Below are 18,289 nucleotides of genomic sequence, written 5' to 3'. Positions count from 1 at the left end.
GAACTTGGCACCTTGCACTCGCCAGGCAGACACTTAGACCACTGAGCTATCTCCACAGCCCTATATTTTATCTATTTACACCATGTCCTATGTTGCAACTCATAGGTAACTATAGAGGAATACGTGGTCTTTCTAGAGGTAACGTGGGATCTTATAACTTCTATAAAAAGTTGCTGTTACAGGTTTTACATTATTGAGAATCCCAGCAAGATGCCTGAGTCTTATTTTTTAACAGTATCATTGACTTAGTCTTCATTGCAGCTTACTTGGATATGTTCAGAATACTGACTTACTCATAGAATTAAGAACTGAGTATTAAAAAACAGACAGATGGACATTCAGGAACTCTAAATTATAAGTCCAGTCATGATTCTTTAAGGAACCATCGTCGAAAGGCCACTATTCCTCCATGTACCTCATGTTCTTTCTTATAAAATAGGCATGAGCTTTCAGATCTTCATCATAAAATATGTTCTCTGAGAGAACCTATTGTAAGTCAAAGCATGAATTCAAGAAAATGACCCTTAACCCCAATATCTGAGAGGGAGACTAGACACTCTACAAATAGAGAGTGCTAACTAATGGGAACTAACTGTAGCCTACTGCTGCCATTGGGATTAATTTAATGTCACCAGTTACTACCCAGAGGTCCTCTCATGTGTCCAAGTTAGAACAGTGCTAAAATCACAGTAGTTCCCCAGCCCACTTCCTTCTTGTGACACTCTGAACTCATCTGTGGCCCAAGTGCCTGAATGTCACCTGAAGGGATTCACAGGGATCATGTGACTGTCACAAATGTGCCTTTTTAAGTAAAAACTTTTCTAGTTAGGGAGGAATGGAGTGTTTGTAATGGGAAGGAAGAATGAGAAAAAAGAAGATTATTTCTTATTGAACTCCTTCATGTTTTCTAGCCTCTTCTCCTTCACACACACCTCCTCAGGGATAACATGTGCAACTGAGAAAAGGGATCACAGCTGACCATCAGCCTTCCTATTTGTAATCAGTGCACAACCTCTGTGATGAAATTTGTGAGTAATATACTTCCCACTTAAGCCTACCAATGTGGGATCAGTGTCGCCACCCTGGACACTAATGACGGAAGTCAGGCAGCAGCACAGCTTGCCGTTGGGAACTCATTTTTCACATCACCAAAAAGTAATTTCTGTCATTTTCTGCCATCTGCAGCCTGCGTTGTGAAGATGAAATTATCTTTGGGAAGTCTTTAAGAGCACAGGTCTGGAGGCAGCTCGATTAGAGCTCCTTTTCTGCCTCCCACCTGGCTGCATCTACATCAATAAATAAAATCCTCACAGAATATCATGTCTTTATTATAAGAAGCTGAAATGATACTTGTAAAGTATCCTACTCTGATCCTCAGGAATAGCTGTCGTTTCATTAAAGTTAGCTATTATTAAATTATTAAAAGTGGCGATGATGGTAGTATTGAGAATAATAATGTTTTTCCAGGATCTGCATGTCTTAACACAGGCCTTCTTAATTCAGTGTTTACATTCTAAAGTAGTTCAGCTGGCCTGTTACAAACAAAGACCATATGTAGAGGCTTTCCATCGTAATTAGCCCAGGGCTTCAATGTGTGACCAAATAAGTACTTCATATTACTAACAATGCTGCAAAGTGTATGAAATAACGCTTTTTCTTTCCCTAGCATTTGAAGAGAGGTAGGGTGCTATTCATTTTATATAAAAAAGATAATAAATTTAAGTGCCAGTAATTAGAAAAAAAGTTATTCTTAATTTGCATTGAAGTACTTGACTCCTCATTTTTAGATAAGTTTATTCTCATCTGAAAAGAGCTAGGATACTTTCTTTGTATGACTCTATCAGTACACTTTGGACAGCACTCAGGTGACCAGAGGGGGAGAGTCTAACCTTCTAGTGGTACTTTAGAAGTGCCCTAGGAACAGGGTGGACAGATTACAAGTGTGGCTCTTAAACATGGATACCTAACACAGAATTTCAAGGTAGGTAATAAAAGCTCACATTTGCCACATGAAGCCGTGGGACCAGTGTGGCAAGGCTACCTTAACTAACATGCTTATGCATTCCATTTGCTTTTCTTTACAGTTCCACCAAAGATCTCCAACATCTCCTCGGATGTCACTGTGAATGAGGGCAGCAATGTGACCCTGGTCTGCATGGCCAATGGCCGCCCTGAACCTGTTATTACCTGGAGACACCTTACACCAACTGGTAAGCAATCATCCAGTTTCCAAGGTGCCTCACACCAGTTAAGATGGAAGTAGAAGGACAAGAATGTATCTTGCTAAAATACTGTGGAGGGCCAGGGAGATGGCTCAGTGGAATAAGCGATTCCCTGGCAAGTGCAAGGGCCTGAGTTCAATCCTTGGTTCTGCCAATAAATAAATAAATAAAATAATAAAATACTGTGAAATTCCAACAAAAGTCTTAGTAATGATCTTCATGGACATTGACAGTGTGTTCATCTCTATAAGACTTACAGCCACAGAACTGATTGTGTGTGTGTGTGTGTGTGTGTGTATAACTTTCAATAGAATGTTTTCAAGGCAACAAATGCAAGTTTCATGGTTATGTGTCTTAGAGAAATGTTCTGTATGAATTAAATTTACATAGGTTTTACAAATTTGTTTTTTGCTGGTTAGTTTCCTTTTATGCAATATTTCAAAGGGAAAATTGGGATAATACAAAATTGATTATTTTGATTTCTAATGCCCTGTTCTTGGTATCTGGTCTTATATTTAAACAAATATTATTATTAATGGCATCCATTATTTGTTCAAAAATGTCACTCAAAGCCCATCTTTATTAATACATATGACTTATTATTTATTAATAACCTATAAGGAATGCATGAGGTATTTATGTGGGGGCTCACTCTCAATCTCATAGCCTCATTGATGCATTTTATACTTCACATGGAAAAGCACATAAAGAGGATTTTCTGAAGTATGAACCTGAAGATCTCATACATCTCACTCCTGAAATGAATCAGATCCCATGCTAGTTGGATGACATATTAACCCTAAGCCTACCTCCCCACCCTGTCCTAACTTACAGATGCTTTCACTTACTGGAGACTTGGAATAAAAGCTACAAGATTCTCTTTAAACACTTTATCAAAGATAGCTTCTAAACTCATCATACTATCTAGAGATTAGTGATATTTTATAGTATCAGTATTGTGAGAGTCCTTTTCAAGAAATTCCCTTTTCTTTTTAGTATATCTTCCATTCTCTTCCTAAGCGATAGTTATATTTTTTATACACTGCTTCAGTTCATTTTTACAAATGTTCCCAAATCTTTCACTATATTGGGGTTTTTTGGTTTTGTTTTGTTTTGTGCAGAACCAGGGATTGAACTTAGACCCTCACGCTTGCCAGGGAAGCGCTTATCCACTGAGCCATCTCCCTGGCCCCTAATCTTTCACTATATTAACTGTTAGCAAACATGAAGATAGCTTTATGATTCTCTGTAAAAGAATGTTATTACGTATAAGTTGTACATTAATATAATTAAGTTTACACAAAATATATAGATGTTTATGGCATCCAATTCATATACATACCACATTCCTTAATAATCTTGTTTTCTTACTTATTTTGTCATGTATTTCAAAATTAATTAAAATTTTTCTACATCTGTTATTTTATAATCCAAAACAAGGTGTCAGCAACTGATAGCCTACAAGCCAGATCTAGTCTGTCCTAAATATGCACAGCCTGTAAACAAGAATTCTTTTTAAATTATTAAATGGTGAGAAAAAAATTGAAAGAAGAATTCTACTTTATGATATACAAAAAAATGAATGCAATTCAATTTCAGTGTATGTACATATAATTTGATTGAAATATATCCATGCTCATTTGTTTGTACACTGTCTATGCCTAAATTTGTTGTAAAAACAAGAGAGTTTTGTGGGCTTGGCCCAGAAAGTTGAGAATATTTTCTGTCTGATCCTTCAGAGAAAACTTTGCATGCCTTTGCCGCAGACCATGGCTTAGGACGCAGGACAAGGACTTGTTGCTCTTACTCAAGGCGCCGAGGATTTTAGAGACAGTGTCCCTCACATTGCTGCAGTTGTATCAAATGGTTACTTTTTGCTCTTAGTATATGTTTACAATGCATAGAAAATATAATTTGATACACATAATGATCACATTGAGCACAGAGAATGTGCATCTGTAAATGATACATTCTGATTCCCTTTTGGTCCCAGTCCCTTCCCCTCCTTTCAATGACCTTCCCGTCCCTATGTTTCTGTTTTCCTACCTGATCTTTGAACCATCTCATTTTATTTCACTACAAAGTTAGAGATACGGGGGCAAGCTCATTGTTTTCGACATGCATAACCACTTTTCTTACTTGTTAAAGAGGCTGTCTTTTCTTCAGGCTATGAAACAGGACCTATGTTGAAGATAAGATGGCTAAAAATGCCTACAGCTATTTCTGTGTCCTTAGTTCTCCTTCACTGATTTGAAATTTAGTATTGTGATGCCTCCAGTTGTATTTGGATTGGTGAGGATTGCTTTGGCTATTCTGGGCTTCTTTTGGTTGGATGTAAGTTATAGATTGTTTTTTCTAGTCATATAAAGATATTGGTGGTGTTTTGATTGGGATTGCATTAAATGTATATATCATTTTCAGTAGTATGGCCACATTGACAATATTGTTTAAACCTATTCTGGAATGAGGATATCTTTCCATTTTCTGATGTCCTCTTCAATCTCTTTTCAGAGGACAGCATTCAAGTGTTACATTATGATGTTATAAAGGTCTTTCACTTTGTAAGTTAATTCCTAGGTACTTAACTCCTTGTAGCTACTATGAATAGGACTATTTCCTAATTTCTTTCCCAGTCATTTATTGTTAGTGTACAGAAGTATTATAGATTTTGTGTATTGATTTTGTATCCTGCTACTCTGCTGATTTTTTTAATAGTTCTAAGAGTCTTTTAGTGGAGTTGTTTAAGTGTTCTCTGCAAAAGTTCATGTTATCTGTGAATAAAAGATTGTTTGACTTCTTCCTTTCGTATATATCTCATATATTATTTTCTCTTGCTGTATTTCTCTATATAAAGTTTTGAGTACTACATTGAACAGGATAAAACATTAGCTTTACTTTTAAATAGTCATCTGTCTCAGCCCTCTCCATGAGCCAAATTCTTTTGGGGCACATGTGCAACCAGTTCCCTGATGCATTTGTAGGTCAAAGACAGACGGCTGTTCTCCCTTACAACAAGTATTAATTCCCAAGCTTACTCTTTCATCTCTTTCACATCTGGCCTAAATACCAAACACATGATCAAAATTATATTCCTAGTGACAGGAGTGAGCATTTGCCTTTACAGTTCTATAAAGAAAACTAGGATTTTATGTGTGTTTTATCCCTTTCAAAATTTGGAAACAGTGTGAACCTTTTCAGCCTATCAAACAAAGCCTTTCTTGGAGACACCCAAAGAAGAGACCTGCTGCTCTGTGTGTGACAGCAGAGCTGCCTACAACCTGTGGCCATGTGAGAAAAAATAATCCAGCTAGCTTTGTTCAATTATTTATTGTGCTTCTGCAGTACTGTGGAAACATTGTGCCCTCCATAGGAAATGTGCCTGTAATTAGCTCAACCCCACAGGAACATGAAATCCTGAAAGGGGAAAGATTCCATGTTGAGTTCATAAATGTCTGATTACCTGTCATTTGAAGAAGAGGAAAAGAAAAAGAGATGCATGGTATATTTTTATAAGGAGAATGAATTATCTCCTAACTCAGTGCTTCTTTCTTTAACTTTTAGTTGGATTATTTTGTTTCCCTTTCCAGTGATACTTAAAGTTTCTTTTTTCAAATGCACAGCAGATGTTTTAAAAGAAATAAATTAAAAGAAGGATGATTTTTTTTGTATATGCAGAATCAAAACACTTCTCTGACTTTGATGGAGAAGAGATTAAGGCACTCTGTGTATGTCTTTCATATATTTCTAATTTCTTAATCTTTTCTTTTCTTTGGTTACTTTATATAGTCAAAATGATGTGTCACGTGTGTAGTTATTAAATGTGACCTATTTTCTCCCTTAATTAAGTTAGACTTTCATAATCCTGTGTCACCCAGAGGGCAATTGCACTGTAACATGTCTTTTTCTGTGGAGTGTTTGATCTCCCTTCTGTGAATGATGCTGCTCCTATCTTCATTGAACTTCATTTCTAAATCTTTTTTCTTACATTCATGAGAAAGCCTTTCCTTCATGGGGCATCACAATTGCTCAGGGGTATAAAATTGTCTCTATGCATTTTGTTTCTACAAAGGTTTCACAATCTCACTGACTTTTGTAACCTGGAAAACCCAAAAAGCACACTGAGGATTTTGCCCTGCAGGCTCAGGAGCTACTGTGTAATTTTTTGTACAGTCAGAAGCCAGATGAGACGTCAACACGGAACATAGAAATCTTACTTAAAACACATTGTATATTTTGATGGAAGAGTCAGAAAGCATTATTTTGGGAGGAGCCACGAGGATTTCAGGAGTCTCAAACTCTATTTTCTCATTATGGATTGGGTGTTCATCTCTTGATCTGAGATTCTTCTTTTAATTCATGTTTAACTCTGAGCTTTTTTTATTGATAGTTTTCTTGAAGTCCATTAATGCATTACCATCATGTATCTTTTAGTTGCATATCTCACACTGTAAGACCAGTATATAGTCTGTTTCTGTGGGTTTGATATACGAATTCGTAAGATTCCTTTAGTCAAATTCTGAAAGTAAATATTTTAACTACTATCATCAGATCTTGAGTTGACAAGTTAGGATAAGTATGATCCATATTTAACAAAGGCCATACACCCTACAATTCAAATTCTGGTAAATTATTTTTCTTAAGTTTTCTTCTTTAGAACATCCAAAAAGTTCTATGTGTTAATTTTGAAGGTGTTTGGGTATGAAAGGGTCAAGCCCATTACTCTAAGAGTAAGAGTTGTTGACCACATAGAAAGGAGAATAGTGGTTTACCTTGTTCTATTAATTGCTTTCCTTAATCCTCTGCAATTTAATTTTTGTAATATTCCCATTTCACCTTACAAAGAGAAGAAAATATTGGGTTGTTTTCAGCATCTTGTTTATAGAATGGTGTATGTCTATCAGTACTCGATTATATTGAAGATAATCCTGATATCCATGTCACAAAGCATTTGTCAGACTTTGGGCAGACTTATTTGTAATGCGTTCATTCTATAAAAAAGACACAATGAAGAATAAGAAAGACAGGCTCGCTGCACAAATGGAACTTATAGTTCAATGGAAGAGTAGCATATTACACTAATAATTGCATGATTAACCCTTTGATTACATTCATACATTATAAAGGAAAATTATAGCATTCACTAATGACATAAAGCAAGGCCAAATAGTGAAATGTACCAGGCCATCAAAGCTCCCCTCAGAGAATATTACGTTCTGACCATAAGAATGACTAAGACCTGCCAAGAAAGTAGAAGAACAGCGTCATAGCCAAGATAAGAGCACACATAAGGCCAGAAAAGAAAAAAAATTTTAGAAATTGTGTGAATTTCTATAAGAGAAATTATGTTGTTATTATCTTCTTATGCTACTTTTTTCATTATTTATTTCTTTTAAACATATAAAATTTGGGCCAGGGAGGTAGCTCAGTGGCCTAAGTGCCTGCCTGGCAAGCCCAAGGACCCAGGTTCAATCTCTGGCACCACATGCTGTGCTGGGCCCTCCCCTCGTGCTCTAAGCCAGCCACCAAAACCTGATGTGGTGGCACCAGCCTGTAACCCCAGCACTGGGGAGGCTGAAATAGGAGGATCACTACAAATCGGAGCTGTGCAGTGAGACCCTGTACCGAATACATAAATTTTAAAAATAAAACTAAAAAGACATACAGAATTTGTTTTTATTTTTAATATTACCATTTTCTCTTTCCAAAAGTCAGGAAAAGATAACTTATGCCATATTTTTGAGATTACATGTAGGCTGATTTTGGAGATACCATTGTATACACAATAGTGTGCAATGTAGAAAATACTATACTAAATGCATATGCATAACTACTGTATTTATATGTGGGTATTTGCTTCCATGTGTAGCAAGTATACTGGCAACTATTTGTGCTGATGCATATCTTTGATTAAGGTCAAACCCATCCCTTTTCTCTATACATGTGATTCCAGAAAGCCTAACCAATTAAATGTAAACTATTTTTCAGTAACCTGATCATTAGAACAATAGATAATTTAAAAAACAAAGACTACATAATTTAACTACATGATAATTGGCTTCCTTGAGCCAAACTTGCAAATTCCCGGAGTTACAATAACTGATACTGCGCACCTTTATACCTGTGGCGATTTCCAATACCTGCTGTGTTGGCTATTGTGGCATGTGTTGCCAAGTGCCTTAGTATCATCCTAGGGCCCCATCACTACGCTGTCAGGATGAATCCCCCACTTTAAGAGAAATGAATTAGCCTAGACACACTCTGCCTAAAGAGAAATGAGTTAGCCTAGACTCATTTTTATGGGAATAGCTTGGATTTCAGTGCTTTTGGACACAGGAGATCTTTGTCTAGGGAAGAGGCAATGTCTTAATCAGAATCTCGTCACAGGACCTCATAGAGCAGAAATACAGATTCCTTACCACTGCTCATGTCCTTCCGGATATCTTGCTACTTTATTGTTTTGGCACTACTCTAAATGATCTATTTTTTTATATTAAAACAGATTTTAAAATAGAAGTGCTATCAAAAGTTATAAGAATGTCAAAAGGTATATTGGTAAATTTCTCAGTACAATGTTAGTTATAACTGATATTATTAATATTTATTATTATTATTTGAATATTTGCTACCTACAGTGATCATTTAAGGGAAGAATAAATAACTTGATTGAAAACAACCTCAGTTTCTTTCTTGTCTAGGTCCACTCTCCATTCTGCCACAACAACCAAGAGGATTCCTTAAATGTTATCTCCAAGTCTAGTCTTAATATTTTTTATCTTGTGCTGAATCGCATCTCACATTCTCACCTACTGTGCTCAATTTATAGTATCTATTTTTAAAGAGAAAGTGACAACAGTGACATCTTATTACACAGAGATTCTCTAACACAGTTGTTCATACGCCCATCCTCCTCCTTTGAGAGAAACTTTTTCATCTGGCTGTTAATATAGCATATGAAACTAATAATAGTACATTACATTGGTATGAAACTAATAATGGTATGTTTGTCACATTTTTTATGACTGGTATCTTAAGAGAAGATTTTACTCTCTTACAAGTATGACCTACTATTTTTAGGGCTAAGCCATTGGATAGTGACAGAGGAAGACCATGTCTATATACAGACATGAAAAAGATAAAAATCCTCCATTACAGAAAGGTGAGAATGATCCTAGCTTTCTCTTCTTTTGCTTTCATTTTGTTCTCTCCTTCGTCAGTCCCTCCCTCCATTCCTTCCCTCCTTCCTTTCTTCCTTCCTTCTTCCCTCGTTTTCATCTTCTGAGACATGGTCTTGCTCTGTAGTCCAGGCTGGCCTTGAGCTTGTCATCTCTTAGGTGCTGGGATTATCGGCATGCACCAGCATATCATAGTTGATCCTAACTTTTTGTTTTTCTCTCTTTGCCACAGAAATAATTTGACACATTTTTTGATTATTTTTCTTAGTAACTACCTATCAATTCACCTTTTCTCATTGCTACAGTCACTATGTACTTCAACTAATATTTTCTCTATATTTCATTAGTTCTCCAATTGGACACCTTGCTACTATTCTTCTATATAAAAATGGTTAAGTGAATATTCCCAGTGCCTTTAGAATAAAATGAAAATTATTGAGCATTTTGGCAATATAACTTCTTGCAAAAATTTTAGAATGACCACTTCTCTACGAAGTAATATCATAAAATTGTATTTAAATTATGTATCTATTTTTAATTTCTCTAGTTTGTAAGATCTATAAAATGCAGAAATTATCCTTATCCATGAATATATTCTAAGGGTATCACTTGGGATATAGAACACAAGCAATAAATTAATTGAGTCACTCAATGAATAACTTCACAAAAATAAAAATATTACTGAGGAATAGCTAAGATAAAATATAAACTGCATACACATTGGCAAGTGAAACAAAAGTTAATAGAAACTAAACAACAGATCATATAGCACCACAATAGAGCTAAGCTCATCCAATTAAGAGTTTCATTAATTTCTTACAGAAAATTGTTCGGAAATTCCAAGAAAGCTGCCTGTGTAGGCAGTTCCCCTGACACACATCTGTCTAATTTGTACCATGATCTACCAAACTATGAGAATGTTCTGAAATCTTCACATTCTTGTGTCTCATCTTCTGTTATTGTTACTCGCACATGTATTTTCAGTAATTGTCTTAAACATTTGTTTACCTGTTTAACATGTTTTCATTGTGAAAGCAAAGATTTTCATGTTGTTCAGTAATTTATACAGTGCAACTGCTCCATAAGTTTTTATTTTATTTTATTTTATTTTTTTGTGGCTGGCTCAGCCCACCCAGGGGGCTGGCCTGGCACAGCTTGTGGTGCGGGAGATGGAACCACAGTTCAGGTGCACGTACCTAAGCTTGCGTAAGGAGGTGCTTTGGGCCACTGAGCTAGCTTGCTGGCCCCCGTGAGTATTTCTTGAATGAATAAATGAGTCCTCAAAACTACAGCTTGCTGTACTATATCATATACTTATTTAAAATAGAGAAGATTTTTCTCTCCTTAAAATACCGTGACTTGTCTATAGCAGGTTTCTGAACTTGAGAAAGGATATGTGTGTGTGTGTGTGTGTGTGTGTGTGTGTGTGTGTGTGTGTGTGTTAAAGAAGCTTGGGTTCTGCTACTCCAGTGAATATGTGCTATAGTAGGGGAGGGGATACATTAGGAGAGAAGATTCAGGACCGCCTGCTTTTTGCAATAGGTAAAGCCCAATAGTCAGTGAGGAGCCCTATTGCTGAGCTGTTTTAAAATTCAGTTCTTTTAATGATTCACCATAAAGCACCTTTTCTAGTGGCAGCTACCAGTGGTGTGGCTGTCATTGCCATTTTTAGGTGGTCCACTGGATTTGAAAATCTGGCTAATCATCAGAATTACCCAAATTAGAGGCAAAGATATATGAAAATATCTCTTACTGGGTCACCCCACACTACATTACTTTTGAAGGAATCTAGGATCCTGTGGGAGTTAAACCAGGTGAACAGAATGGCTGTAAATCCAGAAGGACAAAAGTGTTGACAGGACTGCATCTAGTGACTTTAGTGAGTTGGAAAGTTATCTGGAGAATTGTGTTAATATCTTAATTCAAATTCAGTGAGTCTGAAGTTGGGCCAGAAACACTTCTTTTGTAATAATTACATCAGGGTAGTGGAGCTGGCTCCAGCACCACAGGCTGAAGTCCTTGCATATCTTCTGGACAAAATAGATTGGAAAACCCTGAAGAATATAAATATCCTAGTAAATGAAGCCTCGAGTAAGTCTTGCAATGCACCTAGTATTCACCAAACAGTGTGAATATATATATATATATATATATATATATATATATATATATATATATATATAGTATTCCAGCCAAGAGATTTGGAGGTAGTTCGAAGAATAATAAGCGTACATGTGGTTTTGATAAATAGCCCTTCCTGACTATTAAGGTTGAACTCTATTATCAGATTTCATATCGCATTGGAGCTTCATAGAAATATAGACTATTGGGCTCCAGTACAGATGGAGTAGATAATAATCTGCACTCCATCAAGATGCCAGCTGTTTGTTTGTCTGATGAATGTTGAAAAGCCTGGGGTTAGAAATGCAATGTTTTCAAATTCAGAAAACAATATTTTCCTCCAGATATTTGCATAATAGAAGTTAGGGACCTACCCTAACTTTCCTACTAAGGCATATCCCTAAACTTTATCTGTATGTCCCTTGCTCTAATTTCATTCCTACTAGGAAAAGAGAAAATAAAATTTTGTAAGGACAGAGATGGAGCACAGCACCGCACCACTGAATATTCAGGCCAAGGAGCGCAGCTGCTGCTCTACCTGCTTCTTCAGACGCTGGTGCTAAATTTTGCCAGGACAAGCTTAGGCTGCTGAACGGAGAAATGCAGTGGGAGTGATGATGGCCACTTTCTCATCATTTTGTAACAGCTTTATCTGAAAATGTAGACAATCATATGCGATCTGGCTGCCTCACACTGCTGCTCTGAGGAATCAAATGAGATAATGGATATGAAAGCAGTTTGAGAAATGCGAAGGTCTCAACAAATGTAGAAGATTTATACGAATAGTAATTTAGGAGAAACATAGAGTTTGAAATCAGGAAACTAGTTCAAGGCTCTGTTTTCCATAATTTATATTTTGAGGGATTCAAAATAGATGTGTCAGGCAGACAAGGTATCCCAGCGGTCTAAAGCGCTTGCTTAAGCAAACTTAGGCAAGTGCGCAGGGACCATGGCTCAATCCCTGGCACCACATATCGGGTCAGCCCCACCCCCAGGGTGGGCTGAGCTGGACACACGCACACACACACACACACACACACACACACACACACACAAGATGTGTCTACTTTTCATCTGCAAAGTGTGAAAAATAGAGGGCCTGTTCATCTACCTAGGTTTCTGTGCTGCCTTGAGGGAAAATGTTTTATTACTGGCCAAGAATTACTCACCTACTTTTTGTTGCTACTATTGTCTTAGGTTCTGTAAAGCAAAATATAGACCCAATTACAGTAGTCCTTTTAGTAAGATAGTTGAATTCACTTCAAGATTGTGAAGTGCCAACTTGTGCAAATAAAGAATAAGACCAGAATTTCTAAGTCGTCTAAAACCATCTTAAAATATAATCTCCAAGACAGCACGATCAGCCTCACCTAGAAACCTGACAGAAATGCAAGTTATCAGGCCCCACCTCAGATGTACTTAAATCAGATAATCTACATGTACCATTCACCCATTTGTAGTTTAATAAACTCTCAAAATGAATTTGATGCACCAGAAACTTCGAGAACCCTCGCACTAAAGGAAATTGATCTTCCTGAGGTAGTCAGGGCCTTGGACTCTTTCTATCAAGCATAGGTATAGGAAATTTGGGATTTTTTCTGTGTCAATGACTGTGTGTGTGTGTGTGTGTGTGTGTGTGTGTGTGTGTATAAGTAGCTGATAGATGAATGTACTATTGTCCTATTATATTTCATTGCTTAGCGTTTCTATCATTTTAGATGAAGAGGTTTGGAAGTAACTACCATACAGAAATTCCCACTTTGTCTTTTTCTACCTACAGTCTAATGATGTTTCAGGCTAACATAGCATTTAAAATGTGCATGCATTTTTGAAACCCTCATCATTCTCTTGGCATATTCATTTGCAAGTTTCCCAGTACACTAACGCCGCAATTCATCCTAATGAAACAGAAGTCTCAATAGGTAACACAAATGGGGTCACACTACCCACAAAAGACATGCCAATGAAATTACCCTGTGTTATTTATTTAGGAAACTGTGAGAGATTCTTTTGATAAGAAAAGAAAAACTACCATGCTATTTCTTTTATGTCACCTGCCTTTATTTCATGAATCAAATCCAGTACTTTTCTCAAGTTAGTCCACAAATCAAAAGCACAGGAAGCTCTATGAAGTCACACTGCTGCTCCATGGTGACGCTGTCTGCTGTTGACTGAAGTGTTCAAGCCTGATGAAGAGTGAAAGAAAAAAAAATTTTAATAAATCAGTTGGCAAATATCAATGCAAAACAGATCTAATTCTTCAAGGTATTCTAGTAATAAAAACTGAAATGTCAGTCTTTGAATGACACCAGTCTTTTTCTGAAAAAAAAAACCAAAAACCTCTTTTGTACTGGTCACTGAGGCTGGATAGTATTCTGGCTGTGGAAGACAGATCCAGATTAGGGAATGAAGATTTAAAAGGTCTGCAGGAAAACACTCAAAGCAACTTGCTCTTCAGAGGGTAACCTAAGAGATGTGCTATATTTGTTTAAACTTTTCTACAAGAAAATAATCTGCACTAAAATTCTTTCAATTTGCAATAAATCATATATATATATATATATATATATATATATATATATATATATATATATATATGAATTTTATCTTAGAACAAACTTCCTTCCAGTGATAAAACAAACTGAAAGTTTTAATTTCCTTTCACTTAGGGTTATTTGCCACAGGTACAGACGTAGGCAGTAGGCAATTCTTAGGGTAACCTCAGAATTTAGACAGGCTTGCTTTTGTAGCTGTTGGGATATGATATATTAGTGTAAAATATCCACAAAACCAACTAAGTATCTTTTTTTAAACTAATCATGCTTATTGATACATTGTAAGTATACATAATGATCATGTTCTTTGTAGGGAATTTGGATCTGAAATACATATATATTTCATCCACATATATAGGTTTGTGTGTATGTGTGTCTGGCTCAGCCCACCCAGGGGACAAGGCTGATGTGGCATGTGGTGCCAGGGATTGAACCACGGTCCCTGTGCGTTTGCCTAAGCTTGCCTAAGCAGGCGCTTTAGACCATAGAGCTATCTTGCTGGCCCCTAAACATGATATATTTAGATTCTTCAGTTTCCTTGCCTACCCTTTCTTCAAACCCTCTTTCCCTTCTTGCTTACAAAAGTGTTCTTTCCAAATTTTCCTCATTTTTTAAAATTTCCCTTCCTTTTCCCCTCCTAGCTCCCCTTCATATTTGAATGTTTTCTTCCTATACAATAATATCTATTATACATTTTGGTCCTTATTTATACTTTTAGCTTCACACCAGAGAAACCATGTGGTGTTTATACATATGTATAATTTATTTCACTTAAGAGTACAGCTCAAGTGCATCCATTTACCTAGAACTGTTTCAAGTTTATCCTTCAGTTGAGTAATACTCTACTGTATAAAAACATAAACCATATCTTCTGCATCCACGCATCAGTTGATGGGCATCTGGGCTGTTTTCAGTATTTGGCTATTACAGACCATGCAACTATAAACATAGGCGGTCATGCATTGCTGTAGTGTGAGGATTTTGATTCTTTTGGGAAGATAACAAGAAGAGGAATAGATGGGTCAAATGGGACTGATAGTCATAGTTTTCCGAGAACTCTCCACCCCAATTTGCTTAGTAGTCTATACTCCCACCAATGGTGGGGAAAGTTTCCTTTTTCCTCATAGCTTTGCCAGTATTTGTTATTGGTTGATTTCTTGATAACAACCATTTTTCTCTTGAATGAGAAGGAATCCCAGCATTACCTTAATTCGCATTTTGAATGACCAATAATGTTGAGCATTTTTACAGTATATTTGTCATTTCTACTTCATCTGAGAGTAAAGGCTTCTATAATCCTATTTCAAAATTTTTTTTTTCTTTTTAATAGGACTAGTTAGGGGCTGGCAAGATAGTTCAGTGGACTAAAGTTCCTGCTTACACAAGCGTAGGCAAGTGCAGGGTCCTCAGTTGGATGCCAGGAACCACATACGGTACCAGCCTCGCCCCCAAGGGCGGGCTGAGCCAGCCAGAGTCCAGGGCTTAGTGGCACATGCCTGTAGTCCCAACCCCTGGGGAGGCTGAAAGCATGAAGATCACCACAATTTTGAGCTGCGTAGTGAGACCCTATAACAACCAAATACATTTAAAATAAATAAATAAATAAGCCTATTTACTTTTTAAATAAAAATCAATTTTATTTATTCTTTTTGTTTGGTCTTGTTTCCTTCTTTGGAGAGAGTCTTAGTATGTACTTCTGGCCAGCCTGGAACTCACAACAATCCTCCTGCCTCAAGCTCCAGAGTGATAGAATTGTAGGTGTGTGACATCACACCTGGCAGCTAATTTTATTTATTTATTTATTTATTTATTTATTTATTTATTTATTTTGGTTGTCTGAGACAGTGTCTTACTTTGTAGTGCAGGCTAGTCTTGAGCTCACTATGTATCCCAGCCTACCCTTGAACTCAAGAGATGCCTCTACCTCAGTCTTCCAAGTCGTGGGATTACAGGTGTTAACCCCTATGCCTGGCTAATAAGCCCAATTAGATTTTTTTAAAGTGTATTACTCACAGGGTCTCTTGTAATAAAATAATGTAGCCTTAATACATTAAACATTAGACATTATTTTTTTCTCATATTTCTAGGGACTATTAGTCCATGATTAGTAGGCCAGCACATCTGGGTCCTGTTTAGGAATCTATCTCAGTTTATAGCTGGCCACCACCTCCCAGTTCATTCCCGTGCTTTCTTTGTGGAGACAGCTATGGCACTCACTGATTCTTCCTTTTACAAGGGCACCTATCTCTTTATGAAGTGATCACCCTCATGACCTTATCTGAACACAATTACCCCCCCAATGCTCTACTTCCCAATTCTATCTCATTGTGGGTTAAGAACTCAATATATGGATTTGAGGGGAGGTACGGTTTAGTCTGGAGCATTTAAAATCTGCTGTCATGGTCCTATCCACTTGAAAATAGATTCACCTGCTTGTCCTTGAACTATAAGATAGCAGATTTGCAATGGTACTATTGTTATTTTTCCTTTGGGATGGGAGATATAGGTAGATATGAGAGAGAGAGAGAGAGAGAGAGAGAGAGAGAGAGAGAGAGAGAGAGAGAGATTATTAATTAACATATTCTGGAGTTAACTCTTCTGTTGAATTCAAAATAAGCATCCTAATCCACAAACAAGATGGGAACATTACTGTTCTGTTGCTCTCTGCCTCCCCAAAGCCCAGATGTCTCATCATAGTACCAAGAAGCCAATAGGAGACTCAAAGTGCATGGTGCTATGTTATTCCTCTAAGACACCACAGCCAGGCTGCAAGAAACATTTGTTTCACTCTTTGTGGGTAGCTTTAGCTTTCTCTCCTTGGCAGTTCTGTTGCTGCTTATTGCTAGATGAGATAACACCCCTGGGACTGTTGAAGCATTCTATGCTGTTCCACAGCAGGCTGACTCAGCTGCTCTGTGTCACAGTGGCTTGAGGCCAAGGCAGGCTGACTCAGCTGCTGCGTGTCACGGTGGCTCAAGGGCTCCACTGAGTCAGTGTACAATGGTGCTCTGTCTTTTAAGAACGTATGTGCATCTTCCTCTGCTGTTCCTTGTTAAGGGGTGTGTGTGTGTGTGTGTGTGTGTACCTGGAATCAAACTCAGAACCTTGTACTTGCCAGGAAGAGCTATATCCCTGACCCCTTGTTCCTTATTAAAGATGTGGTTGTGCCTGGGAAATATCTGGCAGCAGGGATAACTCGCAGTCTTGCCCTATCATGCTGTGTAAGAGTAGGTGGCTGGCTAATGAGAAGGGACACAGAGCTGCCACCAGGGACAGCCTGTAAGTACTACATCTTGCTTTGGCCTTAATCTTCATATGGATATAGGCTAACAAGTATTTCAGTGTATCTAGAGATTCTACTCTGATCTCAGCTGCCAGACTTGGTACCTTTCTGACTTCAAACAGTTCCTCAATAGCCACAGAACCACTATGATAAGATGTTAGTTTGCTTTCTTTGGGGCTCTTTTTTTCCCACAATAAGTTTCCATGATACTTGGACAAACCGAAATGATTATTCACCATGGCATCTATCAACACCAGTACCATTATTAGTTACATCATTATTATTATCTGTTACTATTATTTCTACCTCTTCAAGGAACAGCTACACTAGTTTTCAGTTACTTTTCTGGTGATTCAGTAACTATGCAAATTATGTGCAACATATGGTTCACTGATGATTCCTGATTTTTGTAGGAGCTACAAGCCAATCACCCTTGAATAATACCTGGAATTTCTAGAATCTTCTCCTGTCTGAACATTAGAGTTCTACATGAAAGGAGTGGTGAATTACATAATAGGAACACAGATGATTGCCCAGAGAAATGCCTGGGCTTCATGAGGAGAGCAATATATTCCCCAGATATTAATGAAGGATTTCAATGCATTGTCACCATGATGAACTTTCATGAGAAATAAGTCAAACATGCAAGGAGTACTTAAAAGATACACATACACTTAAACACATGTTGCCATGTACTTATATTTATTTATATTATTTGTAATATTAATAAAATTTTATCATCACTTTAAATGAGAATGTTTTCCTTCTATCATTATGATGGATATTCAATTTCAGTGAAATGTTTGCTGGATTTTGTGTAATTTTTCACTCTTTAAGCACAAGAGCTTTTGTTTTTATACCATTTGTGAAGTGGAAAGAAAACATGTGGGATCTCAATGTATACTATATGGAAATTTTGAACACCCGTTCAATCTT

At 37.0% G+C, this 18,289-nt stretch overlaps 1 protein-coding gene across 4 annotated transcripts in view; it reads left to right on the top strand.

Annotated features, from left to right (window-relative positions):
- Positions 1 to 18,289, top strand: part of Lsamp (limbic system-associated membrane protein) — a 692,964-nt gene that overhangs the window by 439,849 nt on the left and 234,826 nt on the right. For all 4 annotated transcript variants that reach the window (XM_023717642.1, XM_023717644.1, XM_004633319.1 and 1 more), the window contains exon 3: positions 2,085 to 2,210. In XM_023717642.1, coding sequence (XP_023573410.1) covers positions 2,085 to 2,210 — 126 coding nt within the window. The remainder of the gene's footprint in view (positions 1 to 2,084; positions 2,211 to 18,289) is intronic.

Source organism: Octodon degus, unplaced genomic scaffold (genome assembly GCF_000260255.1).
Source record: "Octodon degus isolate 3935 unplaced genomic scaffold, OctDeg1.0 scaffold00053, whole genome shotgun sequence".
In the NCBI taxonomy this organism is placed as follows: domain Eukaryota; kingdom Metazoa; phylum Chordata; class Mammalia; order Rodentia; family Octodontidae; genus Octodon; species Octodon degus.
The sequence above is the reverse complement of the archived record's forward strand: the minus strand, read 5'-3'. Positions and strand labels throughout refer to the sequence as shown.